Source organism: Mobula hypostoma, chromosome 27, assembly GCF_963921235.1.
Source record: "Mobula hypostoma chromosome 27, sMobHyp1.1, whole genome shotgun sequence".
In the NCBI taxonomy this organism is placed as follows: Eukaryota; Metazoa; Chordata; class Chondrichthyes; order Myliobatiformes; family Myliobatidae; genus Mobula; species Mobula hypostoma.
In genome coordinates this window covers 30,233,851-30,253,794 of record NC_086123.1, presented here as the reverse complement: position 1 = coordinate 30,253,794, position 19,944 = coordinate 30,233,851, and the positions used below count along the sequence as shown (strand labels likewise).

The window sequence follows — 19,944 nt, the reverse complement described above, 5'->3', positions numbered from 1 at the left end:
CTGTACAGTAAAGCGTTGTGCTAACCGCTACGCTACTGACTGACCATACATAATCAATTTACAAAGACTCTTATGTGTTGGTATAGAAATATTTATTAATTATAAATTTGAATTAAGTCTTAGGTGATGCTATTTTTCTTTTTTTTTCCCCATCGTTATGCTTGATAAGTTTGAAAAGGTCAGGGTGACGGGGCCTAAGGCGAGGGGCAAGCCTTTCCAGCTCTTTGTGAGCTTTACTCGTTTCAGCACCAGACTAAGGGTCTGTGGACAGATTCTCTTTGTGGGCTTCAATTCAGAATGCTATTTGCTTGCGTTTATTGCTTACATAATTTGTTTTCTTTTTCTCTGCATGTTGGGTGTTTGACGGTCTTTTTAAAATGGGTTCCTTTGTTTTGTGACTGGCTTTAAGAAGATCAATCTCAAGGTTGTATAATCTATATTAAAGGCATCCGTTAGTCTTGCGAGGACATGGATCTGCACCTGGAAAGTCTTCACTCTCCGGGGCGCAGGGCGCAGGCCTGGGCAAGGTTGTATGGAAGACCGGCAGTTGTCCATGCTGCAAGTCTCCCCTCTCCACAACACCGATGTTGTCCAAGGGAAGAGCAAGGGCCAATACAGCTTGCCACCGGTGTCGTCGCGGAGCACTGTGCGGTTAAGTGCCTTGCTCAAGGACACAACACGCTGCCTCAGCTGGGGATTGAACTCACAACCTTCAGATCGCTAGTCCAATGCCTTAACCATTTGGCCACGTGCCAAGTATTTATATTGTTATAAATACTTTGACAATAAATGTACTTTGAACTTTGAAATTTAATATGAAGAGAAGCTGTGTGAGGAACAGAAATGTATATAGTCAAACTTAGATACACTTCAGGACCTACACTAGAAACCTCTTCAAGTTATTGTGTCTCAATAAAGCCCAATACTGAGTCATTGTTCTCTGAGTTGTTTTGCCTCACTTTTTCTCAATGACCTTCCTTATCAGTAATTTTCCCTCACATTCAGACCTAGTAATAACCTTCATTGTTTCAGTGGTATCCATTTCCTTAAACACTCAGATTGGTGTGGTAGTAAATAGATTATTAACTCACATCCTAATCATGTAACAACATGTTGTGGAACAGTGTTTTTTTTGTATTGGGAAATGTTTGGTACAAACATATAAAACCATTAGAAAAAAGAAGTGAATCAAGCCATTTGAACCATCGAGTCTGTTCTGCCAGTCAGTCAGGGCAGATATTTATATTACTCAGCCCATCCTCCTGCCTACACCCTGTAACCCTTAACCCTTTAATCAATCTCAATCTCTGCCTTCAACACACCCAATAACTTAACCTCCTCTCCCATTTGTGGCAACAAATTCTGCGGAGTCACCACTCTGTGGCTGAAGAAATTGCTCCTCATTTCATTTCTAAAGGGGCGTCCCTTTATTCTGAGGATGCTAGACTCTCCTCCGAGCGGAAACATTGTCCTCACGTTCATTTATCAAGGCTCAGTAAGTTTCAATGAGATGAGCTCCCCACATCCTTTAACCAAATCCAGAACATGCCAAATACACGAGGATTGTCACAACTCTGAGCCAGAGCTCTTAAAGATAGTGGAATCAAAGGTTATGGGGATAAGGCAGGAATTGGATACTGATTGTGGATGATCAGCCGTGATCACAGTGAATGGCGGTGCTGGCTCGAAGGGCCGAATGGCCTACTCCTGCACCTATTGTCTATTGTCTATTGTGCCTCTAAATCCTAGTAGTTAAAAGAGAGCTGTGAAAAACTGTTTTTCTTCTCTCAAAAATAGTATTGCTTTGGCTTTACCATGAGATCTGTGTTGGCCATTTCTCTTGGTCACTGTGTAAAGGCTATTTCACATTTAAATTAGTTTGATTCATGGTAGTCTAAACCTTTTTCCAACAGGTTTGAGACGCGAGCAGTTGGCGACGAAGGTCGCTTTGAGAAGCAGGTGGATGTGACTGTCTTTTCATCTCCGGAACGCTCAGTTTTGCAGAGCACCCCAGAACAGAGAGGGAGGGGAAGCCTCAGCAAAAGGAATGAAGTTGAAAGAGACCTGGTAATGACTTGTGCATTCTGCTGCCATTCCGAAGCAAACCCAGCTCTGTGTCACTAAGGCAGTAAAATCTTTAGTTTGGTGTCAGCCTGGTATATTGACACAGCCGTGCCCAACTTGGAACAGTAGGTTTTAATGATGACTAAAGCAGCTCAGATTCATCTGTAAAGCACACATTGACCCCAGTAAACTTGTCAATAGAACTGAGAAAGTCCTGAATGCTCAGTAGCGGCAGTGAGTGTTCTTAATATCAAATCAGGGTAGGTTTGTAGATCTTGGAGACGTTGACATACAACAGGAAAATCTCTTGCTTAGTCAAGTTTTAAGTTTATGAGGGAATCGTTGCACAACAAAGTATTTGTCACCTTTTGAATTACTGAAAGGTATAATTTAAATAATAGATCTTACTGTTCCTAAATTGTATATGGGTAATTAACTCTTCATATTTAATTTTAATTTAGCACCAAACAAGTTGTCATAACTTGGATAATCATTGATGTTATGTTACAAGTGAGTTTTCTATGTCGACATACACAAGACACTGGAGGAAACACAACAGGTCAGGCAGCATCTATGGAAATGAATAAACAGTTGACGTTTTGGGCCAAGACCCTTCTCTGGGACGTGAAACATACTTTGAAAGGAGAATTGCTTGCCCTCCCCCCCCCCCCACCTCTTTATTCTGGCATCTTCCCCCTTACTTTCCAGTCCTGAAGAAGGGTCTCAACCCAAATATCGAGTGTGATGGTTGGAGCACCGATTGGCCATGTTTGTTACAGATGAGAATCTGGAGAACTCAGACAGGCAGGGCTTACAATAAACATTGGCTGAGAAGATGAATAGCTTGTGTCATGTGTGTTGACAGTTGAGTAGCCCATTTAACAGTGTCATTCAGCGTGTTCTAAATTTAACCTTTATTTTTGCTCCAGTTTCCTTGTTTAGCAGAATTAATTCCCCTTTAACTTTCCTACCAGTTGTTCAGGACTGGAGAAGCAGTACTTGGGAATGGCTCCACCTGCAAACTCCCTTCCAAAATGCACATGCCCTCCTGAGTTGGAAATAGATTATTTGATCCTCATTCCTGGTGAACGCACCAGCTCTGTAGCAAGGGTTTTTATTCTGGGAGGGCTTTTTATTCTGTCCTTGATGGTATTTTGTACCTTTTTGTCCACCTGTGTTGCACTTTCCCTGTAGCTTTTGCACTTTATTCTGCATTCTGTTACTGTTTTACCTTGTACTACCTCCATGCACTGTGTAATCATTTGTATGCAAGACAAGCTTTTCACTGTACCTTGGTACAACTTACTTACTGCCCAATATGTCACTGGCGTTTAGGGCAGCAATGAAGGTCCTACTTCTCTGTCTGTCTGTCCATGGCCACTCAAATGTAGAATGATTCTTCATTGCTGTTTCCATAGCAATTTTGTTTTACCAGTCAGATTTGTTAGCCCTGAGCTGGACTCCCAAACCTGGAGGGCCAGTGGACCACTCTTAGTCTGGCCTCTACCCTTTGACCTGTTTGGCATGGATGACCCTATCAAGAGCCAGCGTATACAGTCCTGACTTCAGCCAGTGTAGCTCTCTGGGTCATTGAGGCATGCAAGCCTCCAAATCCTGCGACAAGGTTGTGTTCCTCTTGGAGGACCTAGGTACAAATGACAATAATAGACTAATTCCAAATCCCATTTCATATCTTGTGTCCATGTTAAGTGGAAATTCCCTCTGTTCACATTGCACTCATCATTTAGAAAGTGGACTGATCAAACTTCCATTCATTGTGGATGTCCTCACAGTGTCCTATGTTGGCTTCCATCTGACCCCAATCACTTTGTCTCTCAGTGTGTCTCGATATATTTTTAAATTTCCCCTTCACATTATTTCCTCTGAGAGGACCACAACCTTGGGTTTGAAGGCTTGCATACCTCAATGAACTGGAGAAGTATGTTGGCTGGAGTCAGGGCTTTGTACTTTGGTTCTTGGTAGGGTCACCCATGCCAAACAGGTCAAAGGGTAGAGGTCAGACGAAGAGTGGTTCACCTGTCCTCCAGGTTCAGGGGGTTCAGCTCAGAGCTAACAACCCCGACTGGTAAAACAAAACTGTTATGGAAACACCAATGAAGAATCCTTCTATAGCTAAGTGTGACGGTATTCCTGAGTCTCCACCGGGACTTGTGTAACTGACAGTAGTGAAAACTGAGAGGAAGCTGTTGACATGATGAACACCAGAGATAGATGATTTTCATTGCTGCCCTAAACACCAACAGCGTAATGGGCAGTAAGTATTCACATTATTTGCTGATCCTTCATCAGTGCGTTTATGGAACTAAATACTAATTATCTGAGAGACTCTGTCTCTTCATTAACAAGACAGTGCACATCTCTTTCTTTCTCAGCACTTTATTGTCTAAACTAAAAGGTTGCTTCCAATTTCATCACCTCTCAAAAACCTGTACCTGTGCAATCTTATCGATTGCCTGTTGGAAAGCACCAGGCGGCGTCATCCACTTCTCCCCTTGATCGATTTTTGCTTCTTTATCTGTATTTCAGGCAGAGAAGGACCAAACACACTTGATGGAGACTGACACCGAACTCACTTGGAGCCGGCGTAAGTCGTTGCGGAAAGTGAGCAAAGGTTTGGAAAAAGGGATCACAGACGAGAAACCCAGCTCTGAGAAAATCAGCAGACGAAACAGTTTTGTCAGGATGAAGGAGACAAAGGGCCAAGTAAACACAACCAATGCAGCTGATAGTGTTTCCTCAATGAGCGAAACTACTTCCCAAAGTTCAGATGGAAAGAAAAGTGACTCTGACACAAAATCTCTAAGAATGTTTATAATTGAAAGAGAGATGCAACACCTTCAGGAACCAGAGTCTGTTGCGCCGGATAGTTCCTCCCATTCACTGAATTCCTTCCTTGATAAGGATAGAAGACCAGAACAAGCTTCAAGATCCAGGTCAAAGAGTTACACAGCAATGAAAACAACAGTCGACATCGTGCATGGTGAACAAGAGGTGAAGAAAACAAAATCACTGCAGCTCGAAGCTAACTCTTTGGAGGGGAAAGAAAAAACGTGCTTTGAAAAAGAGAAACAATCTGATCCCGGGTGTTCCTCCTCAAAGGTTACTGAACTAAATGTTTCCAGTTTTCTGTCGTCTGCAAGCAATGATAAAATTGATACCGTGCAAAAAGTAAGTGAAAAAGTAGTTCGGTCCTCTCTCCCTGCAACATCTGAAGACAAGGCTGAGGCACAGAAGGTGAGGAAGTCGTACATTGTGACTGACCAAACAAAACCTGAAGGAAAGGACAGCAGTTTCAGGAGGCGCTGGTATCGGCCACATCCCACTGACGCCAGCCGTTTATCACAGTCGCCCTCATCTGCACCAAATTCTGAAGTCAAAGGAGCTGAGGTGCCTAATGCTGTTCAGATTCGGCAATCTCATGAAAAGATGCCAAACTCGGCAATGCTGGAAACGGGTGTAGTTGGAAAGAAGCTGCTGAGAGTAACACGGCATAGCTCGTTCAGTAACCCAGACACAGCTACTTCAAAAAGTAGCTCGAGGTATCTTGAGAAAACATACATTGACTCAACCACTCAGGAAATGCTGCCCTCTACTGGATTAAAGCTTCCAGACGGCAGGGATGATACTGAGGCGGGGAAAGAAACTAAACGTTGGTTTCAAGATGACACAACTTTGGAAATCTATCGGAAGGCCATTCCAAGAGCAAGAAGGAATGAGAAAAGCAATAAGTTTTCGACAGGAGCCAACTCTGCAGCTGATCAAGTGACTGATTTTTCAACGGAGGCTACCTACCAAAAACAAGTTTCAGCCAATAGGAAGTCAGAGAGCTTCTTTGAGGAGTACTCCAAAGGTTATCCAAAGATTTCCACTCCAGAAAAGCAGAAATCAACTTTGTTGTCTGAAGAGTTTCTTTCCAGTCCACTGACAAGTGGAATGGATAATGTGTCAGAGGAAGCCCATGTAACATCGCCTGTGAGAAGGTCGAAAACAGCAGATATTGAGAAATCAAAAAAGACAAGGAGCAGTTTGCCACGCAAAAGCCATAGTGTATTGGATCTTGATGTTTTGATGTTGGAATACAGAAAAGAAAATTCAGAAAGAAAAATTGATGAAGAGTCAAAAAGTTTCCATTACCATGATAAAAAGGATAGCCATCATTCCAAAACTCTTCAAGAAGGTTATGAAGAACACAGAACACCAAAGTTGACAAAATTTGCTGATCAAGACCTTGGAACATCTTCCCCTTCAGGCAGAAGAAAAGTTACTTCTGATAAGCATAATAAAAAGGCTTTGCATCATAACATCCTTGACCTAGATGCTCTGATGGCTGATTATTCAAAAGAAACATCAAGGCCAATGGATTCTCTCCAAAAGATGTCTGGTTCAAAACCAACCAGTGGCAGGTCTACGAGAACAAAAACTGAAAATACCTTATCACCTCTTTCAGAAGGAGTGAAGACTTCTAGGCGAAATGATCAAAACAAGAAACATCATGATGCCGAATTTAAAAGGGATGTTTATGATGACACATACACTGACTTGAAAAAAAGTCTCACAGAAAAGAAGAAAAGCAGACCTTACTCAGCTTACTGTGAATATGAAGAGGTGGGGAAGAATGTTTCTTCAACTCGCCAGAAGTCAGAGTGTGAAGGAAGCGAAGAAATGGATGGTGTCACCAGCACAATAGCCAATATAATTAGACGGCACAAACATGAGAAAAGGAAAAGCCAACCATCTCCAGCCTCTCCAGGGTACAGTGACTTGCAACAGTCTGATCTGCTTGGAGGTGGGCAAATGACTGATGCTGGCAGGGACAAAGTGAAATTTAGAAAGGATGATCAGTGGGAACCGGTGCCAAGCCGCAAAAAGGACTGGAGTGATGAGGCAAGTTTCGTAACTTGGGCAGCGATGGACAGTTCAAACCAAACGCTGGAAGGTCATTACCTGAGTAGTAAAACCAGCTTCTTGGATGACTTGGACAGCTCAAGGAGGCCTATTTATGGTTCTTCACATGTATCGGAGAAAGAAAAGTACATTGAGATGTCAGTAGACAGCGAGCAGCACGTGAAAGTGGAAAGCAGGACAAAACACCGTGGAGAACACTCTGGCCAGAATTCTCCTCGAATATCAAGAGTCCATCCTAAAGAGCCGCATCATTCTGTTTCGGAGGTTAAAAAGTCAAGACCTATAGAAGTTCACAAGGAGACACAAAAAGCGTTCGATGGGCTTATAATAAACCAGCAAGGTACATCAGCAGACGATAAGCATTATGAAGGAAGAAGGAGCAACTCATCTGACAGAGTTCAACACCGTGGCACAGAGATTTCAAAGCACAGATTGCCGTCAACGGTGGAGGATAAGATGGTAAGTCCATTAGCAAATACACCTGGATTACTAATCAGTCAGGCAAAGTAGGCAGTAAGGTGTTATTATTTTAAATCATTGATTGAAGGTTCAAAGGTTCATTTATTTTCCAAGCATGTGTACCATATACAACTCTGAGATTCATCTTCTCCAGACAGCCACGAAACAAAACCATGGAGGTCATTCAAAGAAAAGCATCAAACAGCTCCCTCCCTTGCATAAAAAAACTAATAAAACTCCCCAAACCAACAACCTTCTGTACAAAAAAAACTAACAAAGAAACCAGAATGTTAACATATTATTAGTGGGAAGACCTTATTAAATTGACCTTGGCTGATTGAATAACTCTTATAAAATTTAGCCATTTACTATAATCACTGTATGTGGTATAAATAAAAACATCTTGAAGGTTGCCAAATCTATACGTTTTGAGTATTTTTACATTGAGAACTAGATTCCCCACAAAAACGTAAACACGAGGAATTCTGCAGATGCTGGAAATTCAAGCCACACATACCAAAGTTGCTGGTGAACGCAGCAGGCCAGGCAGCATCTCTAGGAAGAGGCACAGTCGACGTTTTGGGCTGAGACCCTTCGTCAGGACTAACTGAAGGAAGTTAGTCCTTCAGTTAGTCCTGACGAAGGGTCTCAGCCCAAAACGTCGACTGTGCCTCTCACCAGCAACTTTGATGTATGTGGCTTCCCCACAAAATCCTGGTTTATTTATCTTCCCTGAGGTTTCCAAATTTAGTCAATGCTACAGTTCTGGTGTGAAGTTCTCCAACGTATGAAGAATCCCAGTCAGGATCTTCATTCCAATGTGGTGTTTCTGCACAAGAGCCTGAATCGAAAGACACTGAGCGTGGGCTGTTTGTAGACTTTTTTCCCCTGCCCCTCCTCTCCTTCTCCTACATCCTTCTCATTCTTCCATTTCTCCCTCACTTCACCTCTCCCCCACTACCTGCTTCTCCCTCCCTTCCTCCTCCTTTTCCCCTTTATGTTCTTCCTTCTCTTCCTCGTCATAGTCACACCCCTCGGTCCATCTTATCCGTACTGACCGTGTTGTTCAGCAAACCATCTGCCCATAGTCCTCTGAACCTCTCCTATCCATATATTTATCTAGATCAGGGGTTCCCAGCCTTTTTTATGCTAAGGAGCCTTACCATTAACCGAGAGGTCCGTGGACGCCAGGTTGGGAACCGCTGATCAAGATCATTTTTAACTGTTGCTAATGTGCCTGTCTCAATCAGTAGCTCTGGCAGTGCATTACTAAAAAACTCCATAGATTGCATTAAGAAGCCACCCCTGATGTCCCTTTCAAATCTCTTACCTATGATCTTAAGCCATCTCTGGGAAGACTATGTACCTTCCTCTTGGGTGGGGGTGGAGATAGGTCTCTACCAAAGGAGATGTAAGGTTCTCCTTCCCTCCGCTAGCCTGCAGGTCACTCCTGGGCAAGGTGTAGCTGCTGCTTAGACCCCCCGATCAGGGTCACATGAAGCCATGGGAGGAGGTGGTGGATGATCGTGTGAGCAACTGGTGCACATCACAAGTCCTGGTTATGTGACCACTGACGTCAGGCAGACAATCTCTGAAGAGTATTGATCATGGCTGGGGTCATTCGTCTTGTAAAGACACTGCCCAGAAGAAGACAATGACAAACTACTTCTGTAGAAAATTTTGCCAAGAACAATCATGATCATGAGACCGTGATCACCCACGTCATACAACACGGCACATAATGATGATAATGACCTTCACCTACCTGTGGACCTCACGGTATTTTATACTTCTCTCGGGTCACCCCTCAATCTGCTACGTTCCAAGGAACAAAATCTTAGTCCATGCAACCTCTCCTTGTAGGTCAGGATCCCAAATCCAAACAACTTCTGGGTAAATCGTCTCTGCACCCTTTCTAATTTAATAACATCTTTCCTGTAGCAGGGTGACCAAACCTATACATAGCACTCGAAGTGTAGCTTCCTATCGCATTGCAAAGTAACTCTCTTTAATTTTCCTTTCTCATCACTATCTACCAAGTTGGTTCAATTACGGTTTTGCTCTGATTTTGTGAGATCTCCATGCTGGTTTCAGCCAAGACCCTTCTTCAGGACTGAGGAGAAAGCGGGAAGATGCCAGAATAAAACCGTGGGGCGGAGGATAACTGGAAGGTGATAGCCATGTGGGTGGGAAAGGTCAAGGGTTGGGGAGGAGGGAATCTGATAGGAGAGGAGAATGGGAAGGAGGAGGGGATGTGGGGGAGGTGATAGGCAGGTAAGAAGAGGTAAGAGGCCGGAATGGGGAACAGATGGTGGGGGGGAGGGTGGAAATAACATGCATCATTGCCAAGTCATTCAGAAATCTGTTTGCCACAGAGTTGTAATGAAGTCCATTTGGGTGTTTCTGTGAATGCATTGTAGACATACAAGTGTGTCTGCTGGTGCCCGATTAAGAGGGTTGGTTTGCTTACAACCAAATTCAGATTCAGGTTAAGATCCATTTATTTAGCACATGTGCGTTGAAACGTACAGTGAAACGCGTCGTTCGCATTAATAACAAACATTAATAACCCAGTGATGTGATGAGGGCGGCCTGCAATTGTCGCCTCATGGTCTGGAACCTAGATAGCGTGCCCAACCTGCTCTGCAGAACACAACAAGCAACAACAGCAAAAGAAGTCCCCGTTCCTCTCAAATGCACGTACGTCATTCTCCAACCCCAGGTCAGACCATCTTCGGCCACTGTCATCTCCTGCATTGCCAGAGGCTAGAGGGATATCTTTTATTCATACATAGCAGTCTATCTTGAATTCTGTGTCTTCCCAGCGACAAAGATTTGGATGGACTAATTTGTTTAATCACTACAATTGCTCAGTTTTGAATATCACTGCATTGCCGGAGAGTTTGTTATGTTTGTTCTTAATAGGTACAAACAGCGTGGTAAAACAGTTTTTCACTGTTAGTGGCTTGCAGCTCGACACAAGTGTGTGCAACCAGCTTACCAACTTCTCTTCTAGTTCTGGGTGAACCACCCGTATTGCCCACTGGGAAATGAAGTTCTTTGTTATGTCCATACACTATGTCCCACGCCCCTGGGTTTAACTTCGTAAATGGGGACAAGTCTTCTGCCAAGATGAGGCCACCCTCAAGGTGGAGGAGCAACACCTTATATTCCATCTGGGTAGCCTCCATCCTGATAGCATGAATATCCTCCTTCCCCTCCCCCCCCACCTTTTTATTCTGGCTTTTACCCCACTTCTATTCCAGTCTGATCCTTCTATTCCAGTCTTGGCCTGAACCATCAGCTATCTACTCTTTTCTATAGATGCTGCCTGACCTGCTGAGTTCCTCCAGCATTTTGTGTGTGTTGCTGGGGAGGAGTAATTACTGAGAACGAAAGTAATGTTGCATTAGTGGCACCTGCATTTCTCTTAACTATTTGCATTGAACAATATGCGATGTGCGTACTGTTAACACAGAGTTTAAATGTCATTTTCTGATACCACTTACCTGGCTTTGTGTGCGATAGGATTCCCAGCCTGTACAAAAGGAACCAAGTGTGGATTTCCGAAAGACCACGAGGCGGTCAATTGGGGATATGCTTCACCTGGCTGTAAAGGGCAAGAAACAAAATGAAGAGAAGACCCACTCTGGACGCGAACTACAGTGGGGCAAATGTCCAGTCCACAAAGCAGTAAGAGCTAGCTTTCACAATGAAGTGTGATACTGGTGTCTGCGTGATGGAAGTGGGTTGTTGTGTGGGTGCTGCTGAGGATCAGGCAGACAGGTAGTGGGTGTCACTGTGGACAGGCGATCTGTCAGTGCAGCTGTCGTTATGCATGCAGTTGGTGCGGCTGTTGACGTCAGGCGGTCGGTGCGGCTGTTGACGTCAGGCGGTTGGTGCGGCTGTTGAGATCAGGTGATCAGTGCGGCCGTGGATGGCAGGCAGTTGGTGCAGCCATTGATATGCAAGCCAGTTTATGGTGTAAGTTCCATCCTGGCCAGGAGCTGGCTTCATGGGCGATATGTACTCTCTTCTATGTGATTGAGCTGATAAGTTTTGGTGCCTGCTGTGGGCAAACCCACCATGAAAGGTGTTACCACTAAACCCTGGGTAGTTCATTTCTGACTTGCAACAGGTATCAATAATGGCTTAGTGCTGTGTAACCGACTGTAGTACTAAGCGGAATCATCGTGGAAATCTTTCTGTGCAGATGTTGGTTTGGGACAGAATTGTGATTGACATGGATGTGTCTCTGCTGGTGTATTCTGCCAACATTATTACTTCCGTCATGGTCCTGACCGGACAGTGGCAGACGGAAGTTTCAGTGCTCCAGTTCCCTGGAGTATGGCTATCTGTCACTATCCCTTTAAGACTCAAACTGCCAATTGTTGCCTGCCACATTCCTTCATGGAAAGTCTGCACTTAAAGGCCTCATGCTCAGCACTCTGTGCTCGTGGCTGTAATGCACCATTAAGCTGGATGCCAACCGCCGTAAAACAAGATACAGACAGACACTCTGTGCTCAATTGTAGGAGTTCCATTTCTAGTACTTTTGTTTGTGATTTTGCCTTTGGATTTTGTTCGTATTGTCTTGTTTATTTTGAGTCTGAGTTAATTCTTAACAGCCGAATGAGATACCAAGTATCGACAAATATCAGCACAACTGCACAGTTTGAGAGCTAGAAAGAAATTCATGTCCTTAGGAGAGGAGAGTAAATGAGATATAGGATTGTCGTCAAGCAGGCAAGATGTTTAAGACTGACTTAACAGGTGAAACTAGAGAGTTAAAAAGTTATTTTGATACCGGTTCCCACCAAAGTGGATGGAGACTGCAATTATTCCCATTTGTGTGAAGTCCCTAAAACAAAAAGTTCAAACTTTGAGGACTTTGGTCTGAAATAAATGAAGTGGGACTTGATGCTGACCTGAGTATTTTGTCAGAGTTGTTGCTGGTGCAAATAATGTATTCAGAGTTGTTATCAAAGTTACATATATGTCATCATATACATCCCTACAATTCATTTTCTTGTGGGCATGCTCAATAAATCTATTGGTTAATAACCATAACAGAATCAATGAAAGACTGCCCAACTTGGGCGTTCAACCAGTGTGCAGAAGAAGACATACTGCGCAAATACAAAAAGAAAGAAATAATAATAATAAATAATAAGCAATAAATATCAAAAACATGAGATGAGTCCTTGGAAGTGAATCCATAGGTTCTGGGGACATTTCAATGATGGGGCAAGTGAAGTTAACCCTTTTGGTTCAAGAGCCTGATGATTGAGGGGTAGTAACTGTTCCTAAACCTGGTGGTGTGAGTCCTGAGGCTCCTGTACCACCTTCCTGATGGTAGCAGTGAGAAGAGAACGTGTCCTGGGTGGTGGAAGTCGCTGATGACGGATGCTGCTTTCCTGCACCAGTGTTATGTGGTGATGTGCTCAATGGTGGGGAGGGCTTTACCTGTGATGGACTGGACAATATCCACTACTTCTGTAGGATTTTCCATGCAAGGCCATTGTTGATTCCATACCAGGCTGTGATGTATTGCCATCCATTTGCTAATGGAGGAGAGATGAAAACTGGATACTGGTTTGATATGGGTGGGAAACTTTGTCTTTTTTAAGATTATTGAGTGAGCAAAATAGAGACAAGACTACAATCAAACTAGCCATGATCTTACTGAATGAGGGAGTGGACTGTGCATTGGGCAGCCTATTCTTGCTCCTAATTAGTATGTTCATAACCAGTTTGGGGGTTTTGGGCTTGGTAATTTGGGAGTTGGATGTTGGGGTGGAGATACGTCTCTACCAAAGCAGGTGTCTGGTGCTACTACCCTCCGCTAGCCTGCAGGTCACCCTTGGGCGAGGTGTAGCACCTGCTTAGCCCCTCCCGCTGATTAGGGTCAGGTGAAACCACGGGGGCAGGTGGTGGATGGTCGTATGAGCAGTTGGTGCATATTACAAGCCCCAGTTTCGTGACCACTGGCACCAGGCAATGGCAAACCACTTCTGTAGAAAAATTTGCCAAGAACAATCACGGTCATGAGACCATGATCACCTATATCATATGATGAGGCATATAACGAACGAACAAGTTTGGGGAAAAGGATCTAGTGCTTTCCAGGGACAGATGATGGAGGTATAAATACCCCCGGACTAGACATGCCTAGGCATCATCCCTGATGAAGATGGCGGAGTTTCTCAGCAAAACATTGGTTAAAATCAATACCTGTACCCTGTTGGAAGCCCGAGAAAAGTTTATTCAAACAAGTTTGGGAGTTATTCAGGACATCGAGGTATCTATGATCTAGATTTTGAGATCTGCCCGTCATAGATAGGGATAAATGTACTCCGTAATTCCAACATTCTGCTGTATCCAGAAAATGACCTGATAAAATGCATCAGATAATGCTTTCACCTCCTTCTAAATCAGCTGTACTTGATTTCAAAGCATGCTTATTTTTCTTTCCTCCTCCTCTCACTATGCAGAAGACTTTAACTTGTGCTTGTTTCTGTAACCCTGCTCCAATATGAAAAAGATATGCTTGTAGGTGGAGAATTGAACCAGCTTCTGATTGCTGTTTTCTACATGCTGTAGTACATATTTCTACCAGCAGATGGCAGGATGAACTGAAAAGGCAATCCAGCTGGGGCAGTTTTCAACTCGCTGGTAGAAAGGATTCAGCTTCAGTTTAATGTGCATAGTTAAGTTTAGCCAAAACAGTTATTGTTCCTGGACATGAGATAAATAGTTATCCACTTACTTCAATCCTTCCATAGACACAGTCCTTCCTATCCTTTTCCTTTTGTTTTCTCTGGCAGTTCTCTGGGATCAAGGACTTGTTTCCACCCCAGTTCTGTGGGACCTCTGGTGTCCGATGTGGAACCCTGGCCAGGGTGGTTTACGAGGTGCTTTGATGTCAAGAGCATGGGGATAGCTAGTCAGCTGGTGTACTCTTTGTATGATTTTCTCTGGCCATTTGAATTTCTCAACACCATCCTGAGTGCTGGTCCATTTTAATTGGTCATGTCAAGAATTCCATCACTTAGTGGAAATGTTCTGGGACTTTTGAGCACATCCTTGAAATGTATCCTCTGCCCTATAGCTATCTTCACTGACTGCTCCATAGCCACAACCCTGCGTCCTCTAACTGTTATCGTGGAGTCTCATTATCCTACAAACAATGGCTATGTCTTCAGATCTGAGCTCTGAAGTTCTCTCCATAAAACTCCTATCTTTCCAACTCTCTCTCCTTGGGGATAATTTATATACCTATTTAGAGATTCAGCATAGTAACAGGCCCTTCTCCCCCATCTAGCGATGCCCAGTACATCCGGGTGACCTATTAACCTGCATGTCTTTGGACTGTGGGAGGAAACCAGAGCACCTGGAGGAAACCCACACGGTCACAGGGAGAACGTAAAAACCCCTTACAGACAGTAGCAGAATTGAACGTGGTCACTGATGCTTTAATAATGTTATGCTAACAGCAGTGCTACTGTACCACCCCAATATAATCAATCTCTGACCGAGGTTGTGGGCCAAGAGCTGGGAAGTGGGATTAGTTAGTGTAGCTGCCGTGGAGTCAATCACCTCAATTGTCTCCTGTTAATAAAGCTCTGTCTCTGAATGAGTCTTTCCTTAGTATGGTTGAGTTTTGGTCCAATTAAAACCCAACGGGGACATTTTCTAATGTTAAATGCGCCATCTGCCAAACTGCAAGTAATTGTCATGACGTTTGTCAGCAAAGTAGCACTTGCTGTCTATCAGAACGTTAGCCAGACATTCACATTTCCTGGTTTGTCAGATAGACTAGAATGTATCGTGCAGTTGTCTGGCAATTGAAAGTCATTGAGTCATAGGAAACTATAGTACAGAAACAGGCCCCTCAACCCCTCTAGTCTGTGCTGGACCATCTAAACTGCCTAGTCCCATCGACCTGCACCCTGACCATAGCCCTCCATACCCCTCTACCCCTCCCGTCCATGTACCTATCCAAACTTCTCTCGAACGTTGAAATCAAAATGGCATCCACCACTTTCACTGGCGGCTTGTTCCACACTCACACCACCCTTTGAGTGAAGGAGATTCCCCCCCATGTTCCATCATGTCCTGATGTTTTTTTTCCCTTTTGATATCATTCTCTTGCCTTTAACTCCACACTTTAACTGGTCATCTTTATCTTGGTGATCCAGTGTCTTTCTGAGGTGATTTCAGTATTATTGAGATTCTAAATGTAACCAGTGTGAGCACAGAGTGCATCCTTAAGCAAGAGTGAACCAACCAGATACAGTATTCTCCTTTTTTTGTGAATCCGGGGCACTGATAATAACTTCCTTGATCTCGTTTGAAAAGCATCATGGGATCTTTTGTGTCTACAAGACTCTGAAAGGAGGCTGGGGTCTGATGGTATTGTCGCTGTTCTTTTTTTGTGGGGGAGGGTGTTGGGGGTCTGACATTATTGGCCCTGGAGTTGGGGGTTTGGGATATTTGATCATCTTGCTGCTGTTTTCCGGGTGGGCGGTATGCTTGTTTTTGTGTGAGGGAAGGGATGGGTGTTTTGGGGTTAGTGACTTCTTGTTTCTTCTACTTTTTCATGTGGTGGAGGGGTGTTGATGCCTTTTCTTTCAACAAATGGCATGGTTTTTCAGTATTTCATGGCTATCTGGAGAAGATAAATATCAGAGTTGTATTCCACAAGCATACTTTTGGCAATAATATGAACCTTCGAACCTTTAAGCCTTCAATGGGATGCAAGATATACAAGTGATTCTGCAGATGCTGGAAAGCTTGAGCAACAGACACAAAATGCTGGAGGAACTCAGCAGGTCAGGCAGCATCTGTGGAAGGAAATGAATGGTTTCTGGCCAAGATCGTTCATCAGGATAAAGATACACCCTGATGGAACCCTCGGCTTGAAACTTTGACGCTAAATGCTGAGTTCCTCCAGCAGTCTGCATGTGTGTTGCTTGAGTAAGTGGAACGTTAGTTTCCTGTATGGCCTGGTCAATGTTTATTCCTCAACCAAGAGGACTAAAACAGATGATGTGGCCATTGTCGCATTGATGTGTGTGGGAAATTGCTGACATGATCCAGTTATAAGTGGCTGCATTTCAAAAGTGTCAGCAACACACATCAAAGTTGCTGGTGAACGCAGCAGGCCGGGCAGCATCTGTAGGAAGAGGTGCAGTCGACGTTTCAGGCCGAGACCCTTCGTCACCAGGAGTCCTGACGAAGGGTCTCAGCCTGAAACATTGACTGCACCTCTTCCTACAGATGCTGCCTGGCCTGCTGCGTTCACCAGCAACTTTGATGTGTGTTGCTTGAATTTCCAGCATCTGCAGAATTCCTGTTGTTTTCAAAAGTGTCATATTGCTTTCTAGTGTTTGAATACTGAGGTTTGGAATTCGTGGAAAAAAATTCCCCTCCCTGCTTCCCCTCCCCTTGATCTTTCCCCTTACTGGTTTTTCACCTGGCACCTACTAGCCTTCTCCTTCCCACCCTCCCCCTACCTTCTTTATAGGGCCCCTGCCCCCTCCCTCTTCAGTCCTGACGAAGGGTCTCGGCCCAAAACGTTGACTGATCGTTTCCACGGATGCTGCCTGACCTGCTGAGTTCCTCTAGCGTGTTGTGTGTGTTGCTTTGACCCCAGCATCTGCAGATTATTTTGTGAAAACTATAAACTATGGGTGTACAGAGTTTCATCTGTTACAATTGACATGATGTACAGAAATTTGACTGCACAGATTCTCCCATATATTTTAATAACATTTATTAAGTTAGTGATAATAATAACAAAATGTTTTGTGATGCTGGTTAATGACTGAATACAGTATATATCAACATCAGTTTAATTGTGGGTAGAGTTAGGGTGATTGTTCATTGAAATGAAAAACTATACTAAGGATACAAACACTGATACAAAACCGGATGCTTCTGCCTTGGGAGAAATAAGCTATGGGCAGTTCTCAGAAATGACTCCAGCATAACCTGAGGACTGACTGCATGCAAAAAAAAGAGGAACTAATAAATCTAATGGGAAATTCAGGAGAGATTACTTTGCCAGGAGAGTAGATTGAATGTCCACGAGGAATAATGGAGGAAGGTGATACAGATCCATTTAAGAAAAAGTGAGATCAATGCAAGGAGAAACAACCTGGTGGAGGTTTGCAAGGGAGGGAGGTCCCGTGGAAGCAGCAGATGGAACTGGTCCAATTCTGTAAATTTTGCAAAATTCTGTGAGCCCTGAAGCTCCTGTGACTTTCTTCCTGATGGCAGCAGTGAGAAGGGTACCAAGTATGGCCTAAGCAACACTGCTCTGTACTTTCCATCCATACTTGCCTGTTCCTTTCCTCTAATGAGTGTGAGGATTGGTGGACTGGTTCAGACATGCTTTCATTGTCTCCTCGGAAACATGGCGGAGTGCTGGTCACCCCTGCGTTATGGCCATTCAGGTCATTTGCCCTTGCAGGATCCATAAATCGTGACCCTTAAATTTGAGATATGGAATAAAATTTGCTTTAATTGAATTTACCTGAAAAAGAAGTAACTAATTAAACATAAAGCATTCTTTTAAAACTTATGTTTCTTGACATGGATGATGTTATGGAAGATTGCAGTATCGACCATCTTCCAAGAAAGCGTCATACATCCCACCTTCTGCCCCATAAAGGTAGGGGTTGCCAGTAGTCCGGTGGAGATTTCCTGGCTGGAATTTCTCTTCTGCACCCCCCCACTCCTTCATCCCACCAGTCTCCAACCAACCCTCCATTCTCTGGAGGAGGAATGGTCATCACAGACAACAGAGAGTAACTTGGAGACACCACGCTTACAGTGTGAAAAAGGAAATGTGCAATTTTGAACGTGTCTAATGGCATGTGTGTGCACTAGGAGCAGCTTAAAGTTTTGTGTTAGATTTCACTCAGTATTTAAGCAGATAAAGAGGGTGGGAAAATGGGGTGAGGAAAGGTCGAGATGGCTGATCTTTGTCAGGTTGGAAGACTAAAATAGTTCATGGTAAAAGGAAGTGGTGAAGGGACAGGAAATATAAACTGCACTGGAGTATCGTGTAAATAGCAATGGCCAAGTTATCACTAACAAATACAATCCGAAGCAATGATTGCGAGCAAAACTGAACCAGCAGTTTCAAGAACAGCTACTTCCCTTCAACTGTTCCGTTTTTGAGCCACTTTGATTACATTGCACTAAAACGAACTTTTTTTGTTCTAATTGTGTTATTTCTTGTAAATATTGTGCAATATTTATGTTTAATATAGCAAAAATTAGTTGGAAGTTTTTTGGAAGCTTTTAAAAACCAACATTAGGCAAATGAAACAAGTACAAGGAGAAAAAAAGATGAATCGTGAAAGTAAACTAGCCAGTAATATCAAGGAGGATACCAGAAGTTTTTTCAGATGTTTAAAGAGTAAAAGAAAGGTGAGAGTGGATATTGGACGAATGGAAAATGACTCTGGAGAGGTACTAATGGGGACAAAGAAATGCTGGATGAACTTAAGTATTTTGTGTCAGTCTTCACTGTGGAGGACATTACCAGAAATTTGAGTATCGGGGGCAGAAGTGAGTGTCATTGCTCTTCCTAAGGAAAAGGTGCTTTGGAAGATGAAAGGTCTGAATGTAGATAGGTCACCTGTACCAGATGGACTACTCCCCAATGTTCTGAAAGAGGTAGCTGAAGAGATTGTTGGAGGCATTAGTAATAATCTTCCAAGAATCACTAGATTCTGGAATGGTTTTGGAAGACTGGAAAATTGCAAATGTCATTCAGCTCTTTAAGAAAGCAGGGAGGCAGAAGAAAGGAAACTATAGGCCAATTAGCCTGACTTCAGGTTGGGAAGATGTTGAGTCGATTGGGGTTTCGGGGTACTTGGAGGTGTATGATGAAGTAGGCAAAAGGCAGTATGGTTTCCTTCAAGGGAAATCTTGCCTGACAAATCTGTTGGAATTCCTTAAAGTAAAAACAGGCAGGATAGACAAAGGAGAATCAGTGGATGCGGTTTACTTGGATTTTCAGAAGGCCTTTGAGGCTGCTTAACAAGGTAAGGACCCATGGATTACAGAAAAAATACTAACAGAGATGGAAGATCGGCTGATTGGCAGCAAGCAAAGAATGAGAATAAAGAGGGCCTATTCTGGTTGGCTGCCAGTGACAAATGGTGTTCCGCTGGGCTTGGTATTGGGACCACTTCTTTTCTCATTCTGTGTCAAATATTTGGATGACAGATTTGATGGCTTTGGGCCAAGTTTGCAGAGGATACAAAGGTGGTTGGAGAGAGGGGCAGGGAGTGTTGAAGAAGCAGGGAGTCTGCAGAAGGACTTGGACAGATTGAGAGAATGGACAAACAAGTGGCAGATGGAATATAGTGTAAGGAAGTGTATGGTCATGCACTTTGGTAGAAGGAATAAAGGCATACACTTTTCTAAACGGGGAGAAAATTCAAAGACCAGGGTTGCAAAAGGACTTGGGTATCC

The 19,944-nt window shown here is 43.6% G+C and overlaps 1 protein-coding gene across 3 annotated transcripts in view; it reads left to right on the top strand.

The window, feature by feature from the left end:
• The window catches only part of LOC134338604 (uncharacterized), a 277,845-nt gene that overhangs the window by 103,358 nt on the left and 154,543 nt on the right, over nt 1–19,944 (top strand). For all 3 annotated transcript variants that reach the window (XM_063034574.1, XM_063034572.1, XM_063034573.1), the window contains 3 exons: nt 1,914–2,067; nt 4,612–7,449; nt 10,978–11,142. In XM_063034574.1, the coding sequence (XP_062890644.1) occupies nt 1,914–2,067; nt 4,612–7,449; nt 10,978–11,142 (3,157 nt within the window). The remainder of the gene's footprint in view (nt 1–1,913; nt 2,068–4,611; nt 7,450–10,977; nt 11,143–19,944) is intronic.